The 26,243-nt window shown below is 34.3% G+C and overlaps 2 protein-coding genes across 2 annotated transcripts in view; both read right to left on the reverse strand.

The window, feature by feature from the left end:
* The window catches only part of LOC145586580 (NADPH--cytochrome P450 reductase-like), a 184,763-nt gene that overhangs the window by 150,407 nt on the left and 8,113 nt on the right, over nucleotides 1-26,243 (reverse strand). The gene's annotated exons all lie outside the window — the stretch shown is intronic.
* LOC145585417 (choline/ethanolaminephosphotransferase 1-like) lies at nucleotides 9,886-20,238 on the reverse strand. Its single transcript, XM_081642117.1, has 20 exons — nucleotides 20,053-20,238; nucleotides 18,664-18,849; nucleotides 17,983-17,992; nucleotides 17,806-17,856; nucleotides 17,312-17,389; nucleotides 16,677-16,752; nucleotides 16,512-16,534; nucleotides 16,341-16,441; nucleotides 15,658-15,752; nucleotides 14,960-15,028; nucleotides 13,474-13,543; nucleotides 13,024-13,087; nucleotides 12,882-12,922; nucleotides 12,686-12,770; nucleotides 12,449-12,511; nucleotides 11,357-11,415; nucleotides 11,228-11,280; nucleotides 10,829-10,901; nucleotides 10,446-10,483; nucleotides 9,886-10,138 (listed from the first exon to the last, which is right to left on the reverse strand). Exons 2-19 carry the CDS (start codon nucleotides 18,798-18,800, stop codon nucleotides 10,462-10,464), a joined length of 1,170 nt encoding a protein of 389 aa, XP_081498243.1. The 5' UTR covers nucleotides 18,801-18,849; nucleotides 20,053-20,238; the 3' UTR covers nucleotides 9,886-10,138; nucleotides 10,446-10,461.

Here is a 26,243-nt window from a genome sequence, read left to right on the forward strand (position 1 = left end):
GCTTTTAATCCCCCACCCCCCCCCCCCCTCCCCCAAGCTCCCTTAACCTTTCCTTCTCCTACCCTTTCATGGCCTTGGATGTCTCCCTCACAGCTTATAGAATCAATTTTTCTATTAGAAAACTCAGTTATGTATGGTCTTCCCTGAACTTTCTGATGTACAATTATCAGGTGAATATCTTGGTGGAACTGTGTTAGTGCTGATATAATGCTTTAAGCTACAGCATCAGAAACATTTTCAATATTCACTGAAGTAGTATTGTGAGGATTTTATCGTTTAATGATAACACATACAAAAAGCAGATCATGCCCAAGCTGTTACAGGCTTACAATCAAAGCAAGTTTTAAAAAGAGAGAAGTGAAAAGTAACATGCACCAAAGAAGAAATCGGATTTATAATTCAAATACATCAGACAAATAAGACCATTGCAACTTCTTACAACAATAAATATATTCCGTAATACTTTGTAATAGACTTAAGGTCTGTTCACATTTATTGAGCTGAACTGATTGGAGCTGAACTCAATTGAGGTGAAATGAATATTTTACGAGAGAAGGAAATTAGGACCTGAATTGAACTGAACTGAAATTAAGCTGAAGTGAACAGACCCTTATGGTCGTATAATAAATAAAAAATTGCTTAATATTAACTTATTAAGTGAATTTTTTTATTGTAATTAATATTATGTGTATTGTTGTATTTTTAAGGCGATGAATAGGCAAGTCTTGGGTGGGGATTAGATGGTTATGAATATCCAAGTGAGGGGTGGAGTGGGAGGTTTTGGACTTGTACCTGCCTGATGGGTTAGGCGTGTGCACATCAACGAAGTGTCTAATACTAATTATGACTCTTTCAATTGACCAATCAACTTTTGTTATTTTTATCTTCTTATCTTATTTTAATTAGTTTTAGTATAATATAAATACTCCAACTGATTATTATTTTTCCTTATGCATTTTATTATAATTTTTATAGTACCTTCGTTTTAGTTTTCTTTCTAGCCCTAGTTTCTCTTAGGCAACTCCATGGATTGTTCTTAATGAAGCCTTATTTTAATTCTTTGAGGTATTTTTATTTCTATTTATTGCTTTCAATTATGGTTTCTTATGGGTAGATCAGATAAGGGCTTTCGACATAAATGATTGGGATTACCCGTATTCATGAATAATGAATGTTAATGTAGCCACACACAAGACGTAATGAGAAATTGAACATTTGACTACTCAAATGAAAAGTGAGAGAATTTATCAAGATGTAAGCAATCAAATGTTACAAAAGATCTGAGGGAAACAAAATTAGATTACCCTGTCCGTTTTACATTCTCTAATCCCTATTTCAAACAGTGTGTCAAAAAATTATTTCATATGTTGCTCCTATAAAGAAACAGAGAAAGTACATAAGTTCCAAAAGACAGGACGACTCTTGTATCATTTTGCGTGTATCTCAGGTTGAACCAACCGTATTCAGCTGAACCTCGAGGCGGGTCATTAGCTGGCTCCTGCAGGTGAGCCATTGGAGAGAGCAAAGTAACTATGGAAAAAACCAGTGAGAAGTAATCAAACTTAATAAATTTCTTCTTCAGTATAAATACCACCAAGTTGATAGAAAGTTGGATAGTCGAGCAGATGACATTAAAATACAGGGGCAACTCTCCTAGTAGTTTCCCTTGACTACGTTGATAACTCGTAATCTCGATAAGTGATATAATCAAGCAAACTGAAGAAGTGATCACACTTAACTTGCGGTATATAGTGTCACTAATCTTCCCATTCTCATTCTCATTCTCCTGAGTTAGCAAAGCTATGATTATCTCAAGGATCACATTTAACAACCTAATTAGCCACATATAGAATGTCTTGCACCAAATCATTTCCTTCATCTTCTTTGCTATGCTATCAACCATTTTCTTTGTGCTATTAGCACTACTTGGATCGATTGATGATTACTCTTGCTCTGGATTTGAATCAACAGGGAGGGTATTGTGGTCAGGAACCATGTCAATGACTCCATCCTCGGTTGTCTCAACATTTTCCAAGAGTTCCTCCTAGTAAATTAAAATAAATTAAAAAAGTGAAGACAAAAAATTCAATATTTTTTTATATTTAAATTATATAGAGAAATAAAAAAATAAAAATTAATTCGTATTTTTTTTTTTAATCTAAATAGTATTTTGTACACAAATAATCTTCTTAATAGACTTGAACAAGCAATCATATAGCAAAGTTGAAGAGAATCAAGGTTGGCCTAGTGGGGAGGCCCTCCTTCCACCCCTATGAGAGGGTTTGTTCTCACCTCAAGCAAGTAGGCAATTGAATAAATAGTAATAAGGTAATAAAATTTAGGAAAAATTACTGGGATTTATCCTAACTTTGTTCCGTTCATCCAAATTAATCCCAAACCCTAACCCCTACTAGCATGTGGCATCTCCTTCCCCCTCCGTTTCCACCATTCCCCACCGGTTTCCACCCCTCTCATCCCTTTCCTGTCGAATTCCGACCACCTCCATCCCTATCCAATTTCAACCTCCTCCATCCCTCCCTTTCCCCCATCGTTTCCGCCTCTTTGATTCCCTTTCACGCCGGATTCCGCCCTTCCTTCTCTTCCCTGTTGAATTTTAACTACCCTGCTGCCTTCTCCGTCGAATTTCGAACACCCCTTCCTTCCCCTCCTCGATTCTGGCTGCCTTTTAGGGTGGTTACCTTTTTTTTAAATTTTTTTTTTTATTTTGTTTTTTTAAAATATTTGACCAATCACGTGGTGACACATGTGCAAAAAAATAAAAAATTCAACTCGCAAATAATGTTAACTTGCTTAACCAGTTGCAAGTCCAATTGGGAATGTTTTGGGCGGACGTGGTATAAAGCTGTAATTAATAAAAAAATAAACGAAAGTTGAAATTAGTTTGAGTAAACAGAGTAAAGTTGGAATTAATTATGACAATTTTTTTTCCTTATATTTATAATCAACACACATCGCACACATATAGGGTCAATGTGTGTATTAATATTACAACTATAGTTTAATACTCCGTATTTACTAAAGTAAAAATAAGATAAAAGTGAATCGACATGTTTATAAAGTTTGACAGTTGTATGGAAAAAAAAAACCTGATTGGCAGAGGACAAAGGCACAGCTTGATTCGCACCCGGCTCGTGACGCTTGGTAAGGAATCTAAAGATGCGAAAAGGTTCTAACTCGGCATACAAATTCCTCCATTTTGCCAACGCTTTATAGGATGATGAAGATGAATGTGGTTTCTCCTCAAAGTCTTTTCCCAAAAAACTCTCTTCCATATATCTTTCTCAATCGTTATACAACAATTTGTGTAGTTCAAATTGCTAAAACTTGTAACCCAGAAAAAAGATAATTTAGGAATAAAATAGTTATACAACTCAACTTCTTTCAATCTCTTCATTACTATAAAAACTTAAAAACAACAGTTGACCATCCCATTTATCACGCCACCATGAATTTCTACGAAGTAGCAGATAATAAAATCCATAACTTCACTGTAGGCCAATTCTACTCCGTACTGTACTACTTGCGGGGGGCAATTAGGGGGGAAGGACATTTCTTTGATAAGTCTAGTTTGGCATATCAAGAAGCGTCAAAGACTCCAACTAAGAAATTTCAAACTCTGGACGGACAAATAGACATTGTACTCCTTCGTTTTTTTTAAGTGTCCCATTTCTCAAAAGCGTATTTTCAAATTTAGAATACTACTCAGTATTAATTTATCTCTTTTCCTTTCTTTTTTTTTTTTTTTTTTTCTGTCTCAAAAAAAGAAAGATATAATATTAAAATATACACTAGCTTTTTGCAAAAAAAAAAAAAGTATAACACTTATTAAAACACAGTTATTAATTTATTATTGTTGATATTTACAGTGAAGAACAAAGAAAATAGAGAGGAAATTTAGAGAGAGAAAAATGAGGAAGAATTGTATTAGAGTGTGTTATGAACTATTACAGATGATAGCTATATATAGGATAGTTTGTTAGAGCTAACAAACTTGCCAGCTATTACAAAAGGGAATAAATTCTGTTATAACAGAATTTAGTTATTGCTCTGCTGACTCATCATCCGAGTAGTCATCAACATCCCCCCTCAAGCTAGGGACTGTAGCTGGATACATTCCTAGCTTGGATTTGAGCTTATTGTGCTGAAAAGAACTCAAAGCTTTTGTCATAATATCTGCCAGTTGCTCTGTAGTCGGAGTATAAGTCAAAACAATCAATCCTTCAAGAACCTTATCACCAGTGAAGTGACAATCTATCTCAATATGTTTGGTGCGTTCATGAAACACAGGGTTCTTCCCTATGTGAATTGCACTCTGATTGTCACAGTGTAAAGCAACAGGCTTTAAATCCAAAACACCCAACTCAGTTAACAACCTGACCAACCATTCTATCTCTGAAGATGAAGCTGCCATAGCCCTGTATTCTGCTTCACTGGAGCTTTTAGAAACTGTTGGCTGCTTCTTAGACTTCCAGGAAATTGGAGATTTTCCTAGCAACATGATATATCCAGTCACTGATCTCCTTGTATTTGGACAAGCTGCCCAATCTGAGTCTGAGTAAGCTGTCAGAGTCAACTGTTCTGAAGCATACAACATAATCCCTTGTCCAACTGTATGAGCTACATACCTAAGCACATGATGAAGTGCCTTAACATGAGCTTGTCTAGGCTGCTGCATAAATTGACTTAGAGTTTGCACTGAATATGAGAGATCAGGCCTTGTGTGTGACAAAAAATTCAGCTTTCCCACTATCTTCCTGTAATGTGCAGGATCAGAATATAGATCACCTTCATCTGCTAACAGCTTCATGTTTACGGGCAAAGGAGTTCTTGCTGTCTTAGAAACATCCATATTGCACTCTTGAAGTAACTCTTTAGTAAATTTCTTCTGACTCATTACAATTCCATCCACCAAATGAGTAACCTCAATTCCCAGAAAATAATTCAAGACACCCAGATCTTTTATGCTGAAGGTTTCATGAAGATGAGCCTTGAAATTCTTGATTTCTGTCTCATTAGAACCGGTTACAATGATGTCATCAACATATATCACTGCAACAGTAATGTGCCCTTCCTGTCTCTTAATGAACAATGAATAATCATTCTTAGATTGTTCATAATTCATGAGAAGCAATTCAGCAGTCAACTTAGCAAACCACTGCCTTGAAGCTTGCTTTAATCCATACAAAGACTTCTTCAATTTGCACACAAAATTGTCTGGATTAGCTACACCTTGAGGAACCTTCATATAGACTTCTTCAGTTAAATCCCCATGCAGAAAAGCATTGTTGATATCCAGCTGATATAATGTCCATTTTTTACTGGCTGCAATGGACAAAAGACACCTTACTGTAGCCATTTTCACTACAGGTGAAAAAGTTTCAAGATAGTCAATCCCAAATTTCTGTGTAAAACCTTGAGCAACCAACCTAGCTTTCAACCTCTCCACACTTCCATCTGCTTTAAGCTTGACTTTGAACACCCATTTACAACCAATAGGTTTTTTATCTTTAGGCAAGGGCACCATTTCCCAACTATCATTGCTAATCAAAGCATCTATCTCCTTTTTCATTGCTTCTCTCCACCCTGAATCTTGAGAAGCTTCCAAATAGCCCACTGGTTCTGTAACCTGACAGGTTTTGTTGATCAAAACCTTTATTGGGGTAGGAAGAACCTCAAATGTGACAATATTACACCAGTGCTCTCTAGGGAAATCAGCAGCACATATATAACCATCCAAGTAACTAGGTCTTTTCCTTGGCCTGTCTGATTGTCTTATATCTGGTACAGGTGTTTGATGTTGGCTGGTATTTGTGTTTGGATTTGTTTTTGTGTTTATGATAGGGTCAGGTATATGTGTTTGTGGCTGAATAGGGTTTGAAATGGTGTCAAGGTTATGTGTTTGTGGCTGGTCTGTATTAATATCATGCTGAAAAGCTAAAGGTTCTGGTAAAATGTAATCTGTATCAGGATCAAAGGATGTGTTTATTGGTAAGAAAATTGGATTAGAAGTAGTTTTAGTCTGAGTATCATAGTGAAAAGGCAAATGTTTCTCATAGAAAACAACATCTCTTGAAATAATCACCCTTTTTGACTCTAGATCAAACAATCTATAAGCCTTTTGATCAGGTGGGTAACCTAGTAACACACAAGGAGAAGCTCTGGCATCAAACTTTGATCTTCCAGTCTTCATGGTTGATACATAACATAAACACCCAAATACCTTCAAATGTGATAGATCTGGCTTCTTTTCATGTATCAACTCATAAGGTGAAGCAAAATTTATTGAACTCAAAGGCATTCTGTTAATTACATGTGTTGCAGTGAGCAAACACTCTCCCCAAAATCTAACAGGAACTTTAGACTGAAAGTATAAAGCTCTTGCTGTCTCAAGCAAGTGTCTATGCTTTCTCTCCACCACTCCATTCTGTTGTGGAGTATCGGGACAAGACTTTTGATGCCTAATACCATAACTTCTGTAAATCTGCTGAATCTCACCCTCACATAGCTCTTTAGCATTGTCAGTTCTAACAGTCAAAACAGTCTTATTGAACTGATTCTTAATGAAAACAAGCAAATCACCAAGTATCTTCACAGCATCACTTTTATTTTTCATAAGAAAAGTCCATGTATTCCTTGAAAAATCATCTACAATGGTGAGAAAATAGCTAAAACCATCATGGGTTACAGTCTTATAAGGTCCCCAAGTGTCAATATGAAGCAACTCAAAACATCTTTCTGCCCTAGACAAGCTTACAGGAAAAGGATTCCTAGTTTGTCTAGCTTTATGACAAATTTGACACACTAACTCACATCCAACTTTATTATCAAAAACAGAATTAACCAAATGAAGCTTATTAAATGGCAAATGCCCCATTCTAAGATGCCATAGCTTAGCATCATCATCTGTCCTGCTAAGCACTCCAGAATTAACCACAGTCTGTTCTTCAGAAGACTGAAACTCTTGCTTCCCTAAAGTTCTGTCATCAACAGCATACAGTCCTGACTGTATGTTACCAAGAACCACTGGCTGACTCAAACTGGAACCCTGAATCAAACATTTATCATGAGTAAACACAATCTGACAATCCAAGTCTCTACATAATTTATGTGTAGAAATCAGATTGAACTTTAATCCTGGAACATGTAACACATTTTTCAAGACAATTCCATTATCAAAGTGTACTGTCCCTATATATTCAACTGTAACATGTTTACCATCAGCAATTGTGATAGTGTTTGGTGACTTGTCAAAGCAATTATATGATTCAAACAAACTCAAGTTTGAACAAATATGATCAGTTGCACCACTATCAACAATCCATTTAGCATTTGAGCAAGTCAGTAAACATGTACCTGCCACATTAGCTTGTGACTCTACTGGCTGAGTCTGAAGTGCCTTCAGAATATTGTTGAACTGATCATGTGAAAGATGTGTAACATGATCATCAAACTCCATTTCATCATCAACATGAGCAACAGCAGCAATTTTCTTTCCCTTTCCTTTAGCAAAACTAGGTGGATAGCCATGAAGCTCAAAACATTTCTCAATAGTATGACCAGGAATTCTGCAATGTTCACAGAAAGGTCTCTTTCCTGCTATCACCAGCTTGTTACCACCAGCTTGAAAAGTCATCTTTGAACCTTGATACTGATTCTTGAAAGGCTTCCTGTAATCAGTTGCAAATACCATTGCTCTGCTGTGTTCTTCTTCAACAAAACTGGCTTGCCTTTGTTTCTCTTCCTGAACCAACAGCTTATATGCCATAGATATTGTAGGCAATGGTTGCATCATCAAGATATTAGTCCTTACAGCAGTGAATTTGTTGTCCAACTTCATGAGAAGCTGCACCAGCCTCTCTTCTTGCTGTTATTTCAAGAAAACCTGTGTACAAGTACATCCTGAGCTGCTACATGTAGGTAAGGGATTTATCTGATTGATTTGATCCCAAATTGCCTTCAGTTGCGTAAAAAACTCAGTAATAGAAGTGTCAGATCCTTGTTTCAGATCTGCTAAGGACTGTTGCAAGGAGTACAACTGTGGTCCTGAGGTTTGTGAAAACCTTTCATCCAAATCCTTCCAGATTTCTTGAGAAGTACCAAGAAACAGAACACTTCTAGCTATTGAACTCTCAAGAGATCTCAGAATATATGAAATTGCATCACATCGTTTCCAAGCTGCACAATTAGGATCTGATTCTGCTGGTTTTGGTAGACTACCATCTACAAAACCTAGCTTATTTTTCGTTGCTAAGGCAATTATCATACTCCGTTTCCATTCTCCAAAAGCATCTCCAGAAAATTTTTCAGACACAATTGGTAATGCAGTATTTTCAGAAGGATTTATGTAATAAGGTGATGTAGGATCAGAAGTAATAGGAGAAGAATTTGCAGCCATTTTGATCAGAAAATAGGCAAAAAAATGCAGAAACAACAATTGATTGACTGATTCAATCAAGGAAAAAAAAAATCAATGAACTCGATCAAACTCTCAAGATTATGAACTAATCTGCAGAAATCTGAATCGAAATACTGGAAAAATTTTGAAGTAAAAACCTCAAGAAAAACTCAAGAAAATGATCGATTGATTGATCAAATTGAATCAAAAACTTACTAAAATCACTGTAAACAGTTCGCAGAATCGATCGCAGCATTCTCCTGCTCTGGTACCATGTTGATATTTACAGTGAAGAACAAAGAAAATAGAGAGGAAATTTAGAGAGAGAAAAATGAGGAAGAATTGTATTAGAGTGTGTTATGAACTATTACAGATGATAGCTATATATAGGATAGTTTGTTAGAGCTAACAAACTTGCCAGCTATTACAAAAGGGAATAAATTCTGTTATAACAGAATTTAGTTATTGCTCTGCTGACTCATCATCCGAGTAGTCATCAACAATTATATATAACCGGTCTCTTAGATTCGGCCATAGGAAATTAATGCCAATTGCCAAACTGCCGATGCATTCTGATTTTAAGCCAAAAGAGACATGTTATTTATAGAAATACTGAAATAGGTCTCTTAAACTCTGGGGTGTTTGCCAATAACATTCCATCATGTTATTTATGATGGAATGGAATGGATGTGATACTATTAATGATGTGATTGTTGTTTGGTTGGGGTCATTTGGGTATGGAATGCCATATCCAATGGTTTCTCATTCCCTTCAATCCCATACCCATCACCCCCCTAAAGATTGAGATTCCATACCTTCTCAAGTCATTAATATTATCAAAATCCATACTTTTAAATGAACCAAGCAACTTTTAAAAACAGTAGATTATCATTCCATACCCTAGGGGAGTAGGGGTTAATATCCCCATACCATTCCATTCCAACATTTTGAACCAAACGACCCCTAAAAGAAACATGTGTTTATATAATAACCGGTCTCTTAAGTTCTATTTTACTTCTACTCATATACTACACGTCTTCATAATAGATTTGTTTTCAGCTTTTTTTTTTTTTTCTTCCCCGATGCTCACATATAAGTTAGTATTAAAAATTATAAAGTAATACAATCTATGATTTTAAATTATACTCTCTCCGTATTTTATTACTTGCTTCATTTTTCTTTTGCTGCCGTATTTTTTTACTTGCTATATTTCCTTTTTTAAAAAAACACTAATTGTTCATAAGGTGATATCAATAGGCTATTAAAGAGCTTTTTCTAATTGTTCAATAATCTAATACTAGTATCAAAAGTACGGAGTACATTACTTGTCTACTTGTATTCGTGAGCTAAGCTAAGGTTAGAAAGGGCCTTCCTAGAAGGGCTGTCATCTTTTGTTTTTGGTGTAATGTTGTTGCTTGTACTTTTGGTTGATAAATTTAAAGATTTATTTTTAAAAAATAGTAATTCGCATAATAAATGGATCTATACCAACAAAAAAAGTGTATCAAACCATGTATCTATTAGTTTGAAACTAACACACGGAGTAGATCATAAAATATGTTGCTTGGTAAACTTGGACCAACAATATGATCTTTCACTAGTAAGGACATCCTATTTCCTTTTACTAGCATCCTAAGTTTTTAATGTATGCGTGTATCATTCCCTTTGGATTAGGAGCCGCAAGGCCTGCAACAACATAAATACTTGTTCTTTATTCCAATCCTGTCATGAAAACAAAAATATCATAAGATTTTGGGAACGAAATAAAAAGGATTAGTTTTTAAAAAAACAAAAGTTTTCAGAAAAACATAACATTGTTTAACAACAGTATAAATGGTTAATATTATGATTAATATAAAAAAAATAATACAAGGTTTTAGAAAAATAACACAAAGTTTTTAGCAGAATACACAGGTTTATCCAATATTTTAGCAACATAGCACATATTTTTATAAAAACAAAAGGATTAATTTAGTTAATAATGGAACTATGGAAGTGCAATACAGAAGGGTAAAGAAAGAGGAAATACCGATCTAGAACCTTCTTCATGCTTCTTTCCGAGTAATCCTGTAATTCAGACATACGGAAAAGTAAGAACATTTACAAGTTTAAGCAAATCTAAAACAAAAATTGAACAAAGTTGGTATGTGAACAAATTGAACAAATCTAAAGCATCATCAAATGTTGAAGAATGGTGATAGTGTATGATCAAGCTGGTTGCTCATTTCCCAATTTCTGCTGATGAAGAATGTTTTCTGTTTATCCTATTTTTACGAACGGATTGCTTTACAGTTACATAATTTCATTTAGTAGGAAAATAAAAATAAAGTACATGTACTCATTTGTACAAAAGAAGTGGATACAAATAAAATGTGAGACACAATTTACAAAAGCATTCAGATAGAAAGTCACCTGAAGCAATAGATTCCCAATGCAGTAGTGATTTCATTGATGACTGATGTTGCAAAGTGCAAGTACAGACAAGCTAGGCCAGGCCAAAAAAGTCCGTCAGGATAATGCAAAGCAACACCGAAACAGTAAGAGAATAATAAAATGCATGTTCACCTTACTCCAAACAATATTTTTAGAAAATGGAGGAAAGCCAAAAATAACTTTGTATATGAGTATTTCATAACTAACTTTAATTACATTTACTAAATTTATTCTACAAGCTGAGAAAATTTCTCCTCCATAACATTATGAGTTAGGAAGGCAAAGTTAATGTTAACACTCATGAACAATAAATTATAAGCTGATAGAAGTAACCAAAAGCAGAAAGCAATTAGCTACATAAGAGTAAATTTTTCATACCAGTAAATGCACAATAACCGAGCAGCACTAAAGACTCGTCAACTAATGGAACTCTGTGAACATGTTTAAAGGAAAAAATTAGTAAGTGAAGTCCTGAAAATTGAAAAAGCCAATAGGTAAATCTCCTACCCGTCATTCAGCCTAGCAGTCAAAGTGTTTGCAATGGCCAGAGGGAGATACAACAGAGACTGAAGCAAAGTAGTCAAAGAGTTAGTCAACTAAAATGCAGAATGGGGATTTATTTAGGGGAAAAAAAAAAAAAAAAAAAAAAAAAACTTAGTATACATTACTGTATTACTTCTTAGATATAGCTTTCAACAAGCAGAGACCCAATTTTTTCTACATCTGGTCTGTCCAAAGGCTCCAATATAGGTTGACCAAAAGATACAAAGAGACTAAGAGAGTGGGAGTCTCTTATTACACGAGCCAATTTATTTTATTTTATTCAAAGCTTGATGTCCACATCTCAAGTCATGTTGAATAGCTGTGGGGTAGTCAATCTATGCCTTAGCGGTTAAGTGGCCTCAGCCTCCTCCACCCATAATCACATATAAAAAAAAAAGTTGCTGACTTGCTAATACAACAGGTAGGAAAGGCCCCACTCTTATCTTCTCACAAGGAAGGTAGAAATTTTCAGTGAAGAAAAGGCATGTCTACATGGACATTACGTTCTCTACTTAAACTTGGGCTTTCTAGATTACAGTCTGCAACTAGAATACAAATTAATAAATGAGTTAGCTAAATCATTTTCCTTGAATAAAATTATACATGAAAGTCAAGTTCATTTCTACCTATTAAATCCTGGATTCAAATTAAAATGGGATGATATATGGAGTTTTAAATTGAATCACACAGTTTCAAAATTGAAATTGTGAGTTGAGTCAACTAAACAACTACTCACTCCATCCCTTAATATTTTAAGATCAAATAAACCAGACTCAAAAAAGGCTCCTCTCAAACAGAAGCATGTTCTTTAGAATAAAAAACAGGTTACAAGCCCTCTCAGTCTCTCACAGATCACTAAAAGATATAAATATCTTTGGTAAGGTATCTGTCCCCGAGAGAATATATGTAAAAAGCAATTTCCAAACGATAAAGTAGCCAAGGCTTGACTGCAACAGTTGACATATAAAATTATTAAAAGACAACCCAGACATAGATAAATGCACATTTAATGGAGCATTGCAAAATAATACACTAATCATCAACCAGAATCCATACCATACACATGCTAGTTTTGAGACCCTTTGGCTCATCACACAAATGCGACAAAATCATCCTTCCCTGCAAATAAATACTTTTGCATCAGCAAATTTACAATAGAAAAAGTACTATGGTAAAACAGATACTACAGACATACAGCATAAGCAATATGCACAATAATCTAACTAATAGAATATTTCGGAAAGTGACCTCAAGGGAAAAAAAAAAAAAGTTACCACATATATGTTTACTTACCACAAGAAAACCAAATGCAAGTCCAGTTCCTAGTACAACGAGATGGGGATAAGTGCCAATAAGATCAGATGGAGAGAGATAATCCCTGCAGAACCATCAATGTTGCTACATTAAAACAAGGGAAGAACCACCCCAGTTGCTACAATTAAACAAGGGATCAAAGGACCAAAAGCAAGTGAAGGTTAGTGAGCTATACCACACAAGGACCCCAACCAAGAGCACCACAAATGGATAAAGCTGACATTAATATCATCAAGAATGAGTTCCAGATTGGAAAAAAATTAATAATTAAAGGATATAAACAATATAAATAATACTAAGCATAAAACAATTATTACCATAGCTAATGCAAGCAGCATACTTCCTTTTCTCAACTTAACTACATTATAGACATTCTGTATGCTGCACAAGAAGCAAAATTAAGATGAGAACATTCCACACAACAAGGGGTTAAATGTCATTCTGATACAGAACTTGTTTGAGCACATCCATTGTAATGATTCAGAACAACAACAAATTAAAGAATAAAATAACTGCAGATAGTATATCCCTGTTTCTGTCGACCACATTATTGAAATAAACTAACGCAAGTAGATATACAGAACAAATTCAAATTAAATGCGTCCATGCATAAATAAATTCATTATTTTAAGCTAAACCTGAACAAGAACCTCACATCATATCCCGATTCAGCATGTAAATTAAGTCAGTTTAATGTTCTACTAATCCATTGAAAAAGAAGATGATGTGCACATATATGATTGATATACATAGAAAAGAATACCAACTTGAATGCAACAGTAGGTATCACACCCGAAGCTACCATGAGATACAACGCAACTTGGTATGTTGGGATCCCTAAAACAGAAAGCAAAGGAGGGTGTCAACATTCAAGGATGCATCTACCGAAAGTAAAATGATACAGAGTAATTAGCCTATTCAATAACCTAACACGGATACGCATCCATCTTAGACCAAAAAATGAAAGGCCAAAAATGAGGGAGAAAAATAAATAAATTAATATGTCAGGTAATTTGGAGAAGAAATATAGAGAAGGCAAACCCGACTTTTACAATATAAGGCAAGTCTCATGTAGATTATAACATGCATGGATCCATCTTAAAAGATGACAACATTGACCAGGACAAAGAACTACAAGTTTTACTCCATAGCATAAGCATCACGGGTTATCCCAAAGCCCAAATATTCATTTTCTATGTAAATGGAAAGAAATAAAAACATCAAAAAAAAAAAAAAAAAAAAAAAAAATCAAATTCAACATTTACAACAAAACTACTGCTAGCAATTAGGACATACAATAAACATTTTGTTCTAACCATTCTAAAACTCTAAGTTGGCTTACCATAAATGAAGACATTACAATTTGTGCCTAAAAAATGACTAACATGATAGACTTAATAATAAGCAGCTGTCCAATCAAAGGCTCCCTGTATATCTCTGCACTATAGTAAAAGACACATGACATTCCACAGCCTACAGAATTCAGACATATTCAAAATTCTTTATGATACAACCAAACTAAAAATGGCGATGCGCATTATAATCTTATACTTTCACGGTTCAAGTAATTTTCTTTAGTATGTAAAACATGCTACATGGAAAGCAATAAGCTTGTAGCACATAGGAAAAGTACAAAAACATCTAGTCCAAAAGTGTACCAAGGTAACCTGTACCACACAACAGGTTGTATGTTTCAAATCGTTTGCAGGAAGTTGAGCAATTCAGGAAACACTAACGTAGGTCTATGGATTCTTATAAAACAGAATACAGGTCGATAGATGTTTAGGTTGGATGATTTATCAACCCTTAGCATGCCAACAATTCATGAACACTTGAAGGAGTACTAGCTAAAGAAGCATATATGAGTAATTTACAAATATAAAACATAAAAATGATAACCATAGAAAATAAAAAATAAATAATCAAAATAAATAATTTATGTACAGATTGTACACGCATTGCACACTACATGTGTTCACAGGGGCCACAAATTCATAAAATACCCATTCCATTGTTAGTGTCATTTTTATTCTGTTGAGTTACCCTGAAACTAGTGGTCCTTTTAATTTATAAAATTAAAGAGTAACTTATGCATGATGCCGCAACAGATACTGTGCACCCGATATCAATGCGACATTGCACAGACAACAAGTTAAGGATACATAAACCTAATCTTATAATATGCAGCAGAACGAAATTTAGTTATTTATCAAACACGACTTTGGAATGCACTCAAGTTCTTTGCTACATTACCACTGAAAAATGGCACCCAGCTCAAGAAGGGTATTGATGCTCCAAACTGTTGAGCCCACCACTCAGCCCCTAATAAGCAGCAAAATTTTAAAAAAAATTAATTACACGGTGAAACATAAGTTTTCACATGCATGAATCAACAAAACCATGTTGTAAACAATACAACCAATGCCACTATCTCAGACAAAAAAACACCTTACCACCCAGGTTCCAACAGCCCCACCAATAATACATATTATATCTATGCATGGATAACCATTGATTTTCCTCTGGGTTCAACATTCTCTTAGAAAAGTACAAATGCAAAAACATTAAAAGATCAAAACTTAAAATTCTGCCAGCAGTATTCACCTTTAGCAACCCCAACATCAGAGAAATAAAATATAGAGATATGTTCTCACGCTGAGCATTGTAATTGTTCAATGCAGCCAATTAGAGATATACATCACAAAGTACCATAAATTAAATACAAGAATACTCGGTAAGTTGATTGAATCAGATTGTATCTAACTAATGACCAGTCAATCACAAAATATAATTCCTAAACAGCCAGTGCCAACATAGGTTTCTTTTTCAATAAAATGCACTAAGAACATGAGGTGCCAATCAACTAAACACTATAGTGATATCTAATGCATGTGAATTGCATAGGAATGCAATGAGTGCTGCTGTAACTCTCAAGTTTTGCAGCGGCTTACCTACAAAAGTTGTGAAGAAGTGACACAAGTAGATCAGCATAAGACCTTCAGTAGGTCCATTGATTACAGGAAGGATTAGCGTATTGGTGAAGTAGCTGAGCACCACAACCAAAAAAAAGAGGGGGCCAGTCAAGTTGCAAATCAGAAGGAAGGAAAAAGAAGATTTGAAGATTTAGTAAACAGAAATATATAAATGTCATCAAGATGGGTTGAGGTCCAATACACAATTATACTCGTAAAAATGTACAAAAATTGTAGAAATATTATTTCAAATAATTAATGAAAGATATCAAATTCATTTTTCTATAATGAAATTTAATTTATTTGTCTACATAATTGCCAAAAAAAGGTGGTGCAGGTCATGGTGATGAATAATAATAATAAGAAAAATATAGGAACTCTTCAAAAGGTAGTAATGTAATTCTAACAAGGTAATACACAAAACTTTTCTTTTGAATCACTTTTTTGTGTATTAGCTATAGTAATGTGATTCAGATTTCAGCATAGAGCACTATCTGATGAAACTAAAGAAAGTGCACTATTACAAAACACACATAACTCTTCCAATGATTTGCCATTAAAAAAATGAAAAAATTGCAAAATGTACCTACATAGGCTATCAAGACTATCACAACTATCTCAGTTGATTCAGGTAATAGAGTAGCAAAATTTAGACCACATACTGTTCCCATGTTGCACCATAAAATGGAATAGCTGCAATTACCCAAAACCAGAAAGTCGCTCTTCCGCACATAGCAGTACTCCCAAAAGCAAGAGCTTCAAACTGAGAGGGAAAATTTGGTTTAGGCCATCTGTTTTAAGAACAAAACATTATTGAAAGGGAACACACTTACAGCACAAGCGAGAGCATCACATCCTGCAATGAAAAAATAAACATGTCAAAGGATACATCATATAAGTTTCAAACATTTGTAACAAATGAGAGAAAACCTGACAACAACTATAAAAGTAAGCCAAAAGGAGAAGAAAAAAAAAAAAAAAACAGCTTAGAAACCTACCATGGTCAAAAAGCTCGCCCAACGGACTTGAGGAATTGGTACGTCTTGCTTGCTTTCCATCTACAGCATCAAAGGTCTAGAGTGTAATAAAAAAAAGAGGAGAGAAAGTAAGAAATTTGATGGCAAGTGCAATAAACATCAAATCACGAGTGAATTTTGTGCGTATCTAAAAACAAAGCATCTAAATATAGTACATTTACCATCATACTACTCTCTCCATCCCTTATTTGTTTTTCAAAACAGTGCTACTTCACAAAGGAAAAAGTTATGCTTACAAGCAAAAATCCTAAGTTTGTGCAGAGGCTTATATATAAGAGTTGTGAAAATCACCAAATAAAAATAATTATAGCTGATTAGAAGTTAAAATCATAGATGTGATAACACAATGTGTTGCCAACAAGCATCACTATGCCCTATTTGATGTTAGACTAAACAGTACTGTATGAAAGAGCATTGTGTTTTAGGGTTGGAGGAACAAAAATGAGGGTTTAGATTTTCCAGATTGGGGGAATAAAGATAGAAGAGAGAGCACCTGATAAAATCAAGTTAACAAAACTGAAGTAATAAAATAACTGAATATTTTTTATTTAACAAATAAGAAACAGGTTATGATGTCACCCACAGGGAAAACTAACCTGGTACAAAAAAAGCAGTAATCCATGCATGAAATGAACCCATCTAGGTGGTGGTGAATCCAGACGAGGTGAGTATAGCTGAAAATGAAGAAATTTTTGTGATTCATTTGCAAGAAACATAACAGATTCATAATCACTAAACAATTTCAACCATCTCTAAGAATAACATGAGCATTTCATATTACACTAATCATAATGTAACCAATTCTAGAGGAAAATATTTCATAAATGAGCTAAACTTGATACTATCATTTATTAGAGAAGTTTTCATGCTCTCACACACTTTCATAACTAGCAAAATCAATTGTAAAACTATTATGAGTAATCAGCCATTTAATCAGTCCACTAGTATGAAATACACTTCAACTGTTTAAACTTAAAAATACTCTCAATCAAAATGCTACATAAATTACACACAAGGAAGAAAAATCTTACATAGGGCTACAAAACCATCAAGATTAAAACTGAACCAAAGAGAAATTTCATTCACTTACATATCCAAGCAATGCAGAAGTCATTAAGAACATGAATCCAGTAAGTGTTATCTGCACCAAAAATTTAGGTTACCATTTACAAAATCATAAACAATCAAGTTGATAAAGCAGAATTAGTAAGAAAATGCAGAAAGATTAAAAGAAAGTGTTTAAAAAAAGCAATTGAGTGATAATTACCATATTTGGGCTGAGAAGCATCCACATATGGAAAAGATGCACAAATAAAGGTAGAAAATTAGTAAATAAGTATACAAGCTTATAAAAAAGAATTAGAATACTATATGTGCAAGAAACCAACAAATGCACCTTAACTTATGCAAAACAAACATAAGCTTGCGCTAAAACCAATGCCATATGAACTTTATACTTTTCAGATAACAATGGAATACAGTTCTAAGACACAAAGAAATGCAATATCAAATTTACCCACACTATTAAAGGGGCTTCAACCAAACAACCCAACAAAAACAAGCATGTGCCTATTTCCTACCCACAGTACAGTTCATAACTTCCTGAATCCGCAACAGCTCAATACATTCAATAAGCTCGTTCTAAAGAAAGGTGCAACTTTTTGAGATGGCTCCAAATGATACACGGTGATATTATAACTATAAGAGGGTGACAAAATTCGTTCTATATTTTCCTCCATTAATTGAGATTTTCCTAATTTCAATCACACTAATCACTTTTAAGAAGCACAATTTATTTTCCTGTTTTGTATCAACATAGAAATCAATCTCAACTTTCAAATTGATAGAATCAAGAAAATATACACTTCGAGGGCAAATTTACTCAACTATATTATAACCAAAGCAAAAGAAACTAAAAAGGTAAAAATAAGGACGAGAGGATACTTACGGCATCCAAAGAGGGAAAATATGCACAAATCGAGTCCAGAATGGTTGTAAAATGTATTTGGCTGTGTATGAGTGATCCTCACCACTATATTTGTATCTATGTAGCGCAGCAATACCATGAGCCCCTATATACCCCATCTTCTCTCTTTCAAATTATTAGTACTTCCAAAAATACAGCACAAGCAATCTACACAACACATCAAACCAACAAATCAGTGACCAGCTCTGCAAATCATCCGATTCACATAACAGTAATGACAAGAGAGAGAACTTATTAAATATTAAATTGCCGGACAATTTAAGATATCGGATAAAACTGCCCCCTTAAACCTCTTTATACAGCACCCATTTTCTCTTTGCATTGTTTTGAGTAAAGAGACTCCATCCAAATAGGCAGAAATCAATTAATCTCTTTAAGTTTAGCTTTTAGTTTTGTTTGTCAACTAAAGCTTAAATTTTTTTTATAAAAATATATAAACCCTCTTTTCATTGATTCGCTTAGTGCAGTTGGAACAATGTAGTTAAGCTCAAGTTCGATGAAGTTCCCGATCAATGGTCACAACTCTCAGTTAAAAACTTGCTTTTCTAAATGCAAACATGAAGTATAGGTTTAGCACTTGACATCAGGATATCATGGCAGAAGATATGGTACCAAACTACTACCAACAGAAGAATAATGCAATGCATGAAATGCACTCAAGTTTCTTCCCTCTACCCAACGAAGCTCCTAAAACACCAATAAACTGAAATGATTTAACCGCCATTTGCCAAGGTAAAAGCATGATATATTGGCATAATAACCTTAATATCTCCTAGCTACAAATTAAGTTTAAAAGTTCAACAATTATCAGAATTCAGATAAACAAGTCTCTTCTTATACTCAATTCGATCATCGATCAAACGAAACTACAACCCGGCTGTCTTAAGACTTAAGGTATAAAGATTAACACCTTAGCCAAAATTTCCATATTTTCTCAAAGTAACTTCATATTAATATATACACAAATTCATATATAACCCAAAATTCCAAGAAATTAACGATAATTTCACTAATTTGATGCCAAATGAAATCAAACTACATATTCATCACAACACTAAGCATCAAATAAAATAAAAATTAGATTAAATTTCACAAATTCAGGCTCAAATTAAACTCACTTTTCCACAAACAACAATAATTCGAAGGATACGAATAAAACTGTAACAAAACATTAACATAATGAGTTAAATTTTGGAATGAATTACCTTAAATTGGAGATTATAGTACGTTGAATGTAATTAATTAATGTGAAATAAGTGAAGAAGTTACTGGAAAGTTAAGGAGTAAGATACGATCGATTGAAATCAAGAGAGAGAAAATGATTAATAGGCTAGAGAGAAGTTAAATCACCGGAATTAATAAACGACGCCGTAAAATCCGCCGGAAACCACCGTTGGCGGTGGTAGTTTGAAGAGAGAGAGTGAGTGAGAGTGAGTGTTCGTTGGTTGGTCCGTGCATGCGCGTATTAGTTCGGGGTATGACCGTATGACGACAGACTGAGGGAGACAATGAGTGAATGTGTTTTTTTTGTTGTTTGTTTTAGGGGAAGCCTCGTTGTTCATTACCAATGGGTACATACGGAAATATCAGATACGATACTTTTAATTAAATGTTTCAGTTATTATTAAATTGAATCCTTAAAACAGTTTGAGATATCAAATTAATTCATCATAACATTTGATCACTGTGATAGGGAAAGGAGCTTCCTACATGCAATTGTAGATTAATGGATTGAACTAAGGTGCTATAACGAAAACGATTCTTGGACAAAAGTAATAGCATTTGGCCAACTTTGTTGCTATAAGTAATAGCATTTGATCACTATTTAACGAGTTTTAAATCTTTAAACATTGTTTTTTAAGTATCTTTTTAAAAAATAAATATTGATGGACAATTCCAAGGAAAAGAAGTACCTCAAATATAGAAATTAAAGTCTTTATTTGCAACTTTTGCTAGTTTAACTGTGTAATGCGAAATAGAGTTAAAGTGTCTCATCATTCATTAACTTTTTCGTTTTTTATTTTTTTTATTTTTTTTAAACACTATGTTATAGGACAAATTATTAAAGTGTTATCATGACCACATAACAATCACTCGTACATACATTATATTTGAGGATGATTATACCTTTTACACTCCAATACAATCTTACCATGATTCTTGAATACAAAAAAGATACAAATGCAATCAAACAATTGACTCTTATTTAGAAGGGGAAAAAAACACATAATCGACTCATGGTTACTTTGTCATCACAATTTCCACATATTTTTGTCAAAACAATTTAGTCCTTTTAGTGTAATAATATGAAATGTTATTATAATACAAGTTGTCATGAACTACGTAATAAGATACAGATGCAATCGAAGAATGAAGTACTATCTAGTAAAAACTCACACATACATAATCGACTCTTGGTTACCTTGCCTTCTCAGCTCTCACATTTTTTTTTTGTCAAAACAATCACCTTAGCTTAATGTATCATTATTGAAATACAAATAACAAAATAACATGGAACATTACAATTATACAAGTTGCTACAAGATGTGAACTAAAGATACAAATACAATCAATGAAAAAACACTTATTTTACTGAAAAATCAACACATAATTGAGAATCTAGGTTATTTCGCCTTCTCAAACTCACCATTTTGGTCAAAATAACTAACAATACTACGGAGTAAAAATAAGAAACTTATCCCAAGTCAAATTAATTTAGTAAGTCAAGTAGAACAAACAAAGCCTAAATTGCATTAAGCACTAGTAGAAAAATAGAAATTGGCACTGCCAAATGGCCATCAGTTCGGGTTGAACCGGTGGGAAAAAATAGAGGAAAATGGGCGGTATTTTGTGGGGTGGGTATTGCCACCGATTCGGTTTGTTTGAACTAGTGGGAAAAAAATAAAACCCACCGGTTCAAAACCGGTGGCTTTCTTTTAAAAAAAAAAACCACCCCCCCTTTATAAACCCCTAACCCTAACATTCCTCTCTCCTCAGCCTCTCTCCTCACTCCCCTTTCCTCTCTCTCTCCTGCTCGTCCTCTCTCTCCTCCCTTATTTTCTCCGTCCCCTCTTCTCTCTCCTCATTCTCTCTGATCTCCTCCTTCGTTCCTCTCTTCTCTTGTCTCCTCCTTCCTCCTCTTCCCCTCTCCTCTTCCTCTTCCTCTTTCGTCTACTCCTCCCTCATCTTCCCCTCTTTCGACCACCACCGCCGCCACTAACCATCGTTGCCAAGGGTTTTCTGGTCAAATTCGACCATGAAAACTCTAGATCTAGAGTTTTTCATGGTCGAATTTGACCTTTATAACCCAAATTCAAGCAAATTTCGAGAGTGTTGGTGAAATTCGAGGTAAGTTATGTTTTTCTTACTTTTTTTTTTTTTTGAGATTTTTGGTGGAATTTCGGGGGTGTTGGTGAATTTCGAGGGTGGTGGTGAATTTCGGGGGTGGTGGTTGTTGGTGGTGTTGGACGGTTTGTGGTGGTTTTTGGTGGTGTTGGACGATTTATGGTGGTTTTTGGTGGTGTTGGACGGTTTGTGGTGGGTATTTTTCATGGGTAGGGTGACAAATCTAGGTTAGTTGGGTGGTTTAAGATGGGTGGTAGTTGGGTTCGGTGCAGGTAGGGTACGGTGGGATGTGGGTGGGTCGTGGGTTGTGGGTGCATGTGGGTTCTGGTAGGCGGGTTTGTGTAGGTGGGTGGGATTGGTGGATTAAGGTGGTGCGGATGGTGGGCTGGTGGTGGGTGGGATTGGTGGGTTAAGGTGGTGCGGATGGTGGGCTGGTGGTGGATGGGATTGGTGGGTTAAGGTGGTGCGGATGGTGGGCTGGTGGTGGGTGGGATTGGTGGGTTTAGGTGGTGCGGATGGTGGTTGGTGGTGGTGTAGGTGTTTGATACTTAAAAAAAAAAAATTTGGACATAAATTAAACAAAAAAAAATTGGACATTAATTTTAAAAAAAAAAATTGGACATTAATTTTAAATAAAAATTTGGACATTAATTTTAAAAAAGAAATTTGGACATTAATTTAAAAAAAAGAAATTCGGACATTAATTTGACAAATAATATGGGACATTATTTTGAATTTTTGACTAAAAATCGACTTTTTAAAAAATAAAAAAAAAATTTGGACAGTAATGGCACCGGTTAACCGGTGCTAATAACAACAATATGCCACCGGTGCCAAAAGCTCTTTTTCCCACCGGTTTTGAACCGATGGCATATGTGGAGGATTTGGCACCCCCCACAAACTCAGCGGTTCAAACCAGTGGGTTTTGGGGGGTTTGAACCGGTGCCAATTTCTCTTTTTCTACTAGTGAAGCCAACAATGTATGCAAATGTGATAGTGGAGGTGTATGCATAGTGCACATCAAGCCTAATTTCGAAGAATATGAAGACTAACTCCAATGAACATAAATGTTACCCACTACGAGTAAGCTGATGTTATGTTCATTAGACTTTACATTAATTGGCGTTAATGATTGAAATGGGTGTTTATGTTTTTTAAAATTAGGTTTGATGTTCAATATATGGTTGTATGCACCAATGAGCAGTATGTATAAGCGAGAAAATACATGTTCATCAACCTGATTTACCAAATGGGGCCATATAAGACATGTCACTTATATATTAGGGGGCAAGTTTGTATTTTCTTTCCTTTTTTCCCCCTCCATTATAGCTCACTTCACTTTCTTCCTCCTCCATCATAACAACTGTAACACCCCAATAATTCTCTCTTTAAACCTCTGAGGACCCTGAACAATATTCCAGAGAATTACTGGCGTGCTACCGCCACGTGTTCAAACGTTAAGGCTTTATCAGAAAATAGCAGCGGAAAAACTAAATCAGTTATAAATAAGTTTTAAAACCAACGAATGAAACCAAATTAAGTCATACAACTTGGAACCATTAAGGCCCTTATTCAAAACCCAATAAAAGTAGTAAGTGATTAAATTCAGTGTTCAAATAAATTCAAACCCAAAAGAAATAGTGTCGAATAAAATCGAATTAAAATAAATTCAAACTTGCAAAAGAAATAAAATGAAACAACCAACTCTCTACTCAAGATCCTACAACCCTGATGAATGCTGCATGTGTAAGAACCTGTGGTAATTCTGCTCCCCGATATTACAAGTGTAAAAATTGGATCGTCACAGGGTCATTGAAAGGCGAAGGCCATGACCAAAGAAAGACACATAAAGCACGCAATCAGCAAAGCTGAGTACATACAAGCTGCAAAATAAATTAAGAATTCCATAACATGCTACTAATAATCAATCATCATGCATCATTAAATTATAGACTCAACACACGACTCAACTATTTATATTACTAAGACTCCATTAATTAATAATAGGTAAATCATTATTTTTATTCATTGGATTACGCAATAGACAAGGTTGTCCAACCCATGCTCTATTTGGAACATCAATAAAAGAAAAACCCCATGCCTCCTTTCGGAAACATCAATAAACATCCAACGACCACGGGCGCGACTCCGTGACCGTAGTTAGTATGAGATCTCACCTAACTCCTAGTTTTGAAAAATATTTGAAATAAGAGACTCGTAGATCAGACGGCCTCGAGAAAAGTACACGGCTAATACCCCATGTACCCCAACCCCTGATTGTCATTACTCCAGAAGTGCACCAATCCAGAGTTTTATTGCTCATCCATCTTGCACTTTACGTGATTTACAGGTTTAGACTTGGTGATGACTCATATGCATAACAATACAATCAATCCAATATCAATTCAATCAAGTAAAGCAACTTTTCAATTTCAATTCTTGATTTATTAGTGGCAAGCAACATTTATTATTTATTCCTTTACTACCTCGGTGTATAAACACCTTGAGTGCATAAGGCACCCCAAACTCTTAACCTTGTCTTATAAGACATGAACCATTCCTTTACTCATCCTATTTCATTAAATCATGAATGAGTAATAATTAAGTCATTTCACCAATCACATACCTTTGCCTCTAAGCGCACCTTGCATAATTAGAACATAACCAATAATTACGATAAGGAATAGTGCACGTCAAAGGAAATTCACAATGTATAACCAAACAATTTAACCCAGTCATCCCTAGACATGATACTAAGTTCTCGATTCGTCCTTAAACATGCACCTAAAAGCAAGGTTTTGTAACTTGTACGTACCTTGAGCAAACGAATTAGTATGCCACTTTACTAACTAGAAATCACCTTCAATAAACTCCTCTCCTAAGCCAAATAATAACATCTCAATCAATACCCAATCAATTAAATTTACAGCAATACTAACTTACTTTAAAACCTTCAAAATCCAAATCAAACAACACTTTAAAACCTTCCCTTTTGTTAAAATTAAAGGCTTATATATAGTTCTTTAAATTTTTCTTCATAAAAACCTTAAAATACACTCTTATACATGAAATTACAGCAAGTTCAAAGTCTAATAAAAATCTGAAAATTATATAAAAACCCCTAAAATCTCTCTTTTTAATGGGTGATTAAACCCTCTTTATAAAACATCAAAAGTAGTACTTAGAAACTATTTCCAACACTTGAAACTTCAATAAAAACATATATTTATGCTTAATTAACTTTAAACATAATTAATTTTATTAATCAAACTCAAGGATAATATTTTAAGTATGTAAAAACTTCGTTAAAATAAAAAACTGCCCGAAAATCATATTTAGAGGCTGAATTTGGCCTCGAGAGGGTGTTGCTCACTACCAAAGGTAGTGAGTCTTTCTTAAAACGTGGTTTCCACATGGAAAACACTACTTTTTTGTCATAATCGGATGAGTTTAGAACCTGGTCGGGATTAAAACGGGATTAATATTAACGAACGGAAATCTAAAAATTAAAACACGAATCTATGTGTTCAAAATAATCTGGAATTAAGTTAAACTAATCAGTAGTTATAATCACCAAAATTTCAAAACATCATTACTATAAAAGCCCTAAATCAATTGTTCATAAAAACCCTAAAATCATGATTTTCAATAAATTGAAACCCTAGGTTTATAATTCATAAAATATGAAATTTATAACATAAATATAATCTGAAATTTATAATCTTTATACCATTAAAATATAATTTGATACTAAAAATATAATCTTTATACTAAAATCAAAACCCAAAACAATTAAATTAACATTAAGCAAAATAAAGAAACAAAGGAGGATGAAAATAAGACTAACCTTTTTGTGTGGGAAATTTTTGAAGATTCATGGGATATTTATAGGAGAGAATTATTGTAGGGTAAAAAGAAAGATTGGGCCTCATAAAAATAATGGGTCGATTAAGTAAACAAATGGGTTAGGCTTGTATGATTGGACATAAATTGTAGAATAAAGGTGCATAAAATAATTTGTTCAAATAATTTTCGACCCAGATTAATAATTTGAAACTTTTGAAATTAAATTATGAAAAATAACAAATAAATATTATAAATAAAATAAATTTTCATTTATAAAATATTTAAAAATACGGGGGATTACAACAACGCCATTACCACCTAAGGTAATTAAAATTGTTTCTACGAATAAG

Source organism: Chenopodium album, chromosome 16 (genome assembly GCF_948465745.1).
Source record: "Chenopodium album chromosome 16, dcCheAlbu1.1, whole genome shotgun sequence".
NCBI classification, from domain to species: domain Eukaryota; kingdom Viridiplantae; phylum Streptophyta; class Magnoliopsida; order Caryophyllales; family Amaranthaceae; genus Chenopodium; species Chenopodium album.

Bases quoted from the DNA above. Each gene is read 5' to 3' on its own strand.
- LOC145585417 (XM_081642117.1), bottom strand. From the start codon at position 18,800: ATGGGGTATATAGGGGCTCATGGTATTGCTGCGCTACATAGATACAAA. The intron at 12,923-13,023 runs GTAATAATTGTT...TATTAATGTCAG, and splicing joins TGCTGCTTGCATTAGCTATG to CTTTATCCATTTGTGGTGCT. The intron at 11,416-12,448 runs GTATGGATTCTG...ACTTTGCTTCAG, and splicing joins TCAAAACTAGCATGTGTATG to TCTCTGTTGTATCTCCCTCT.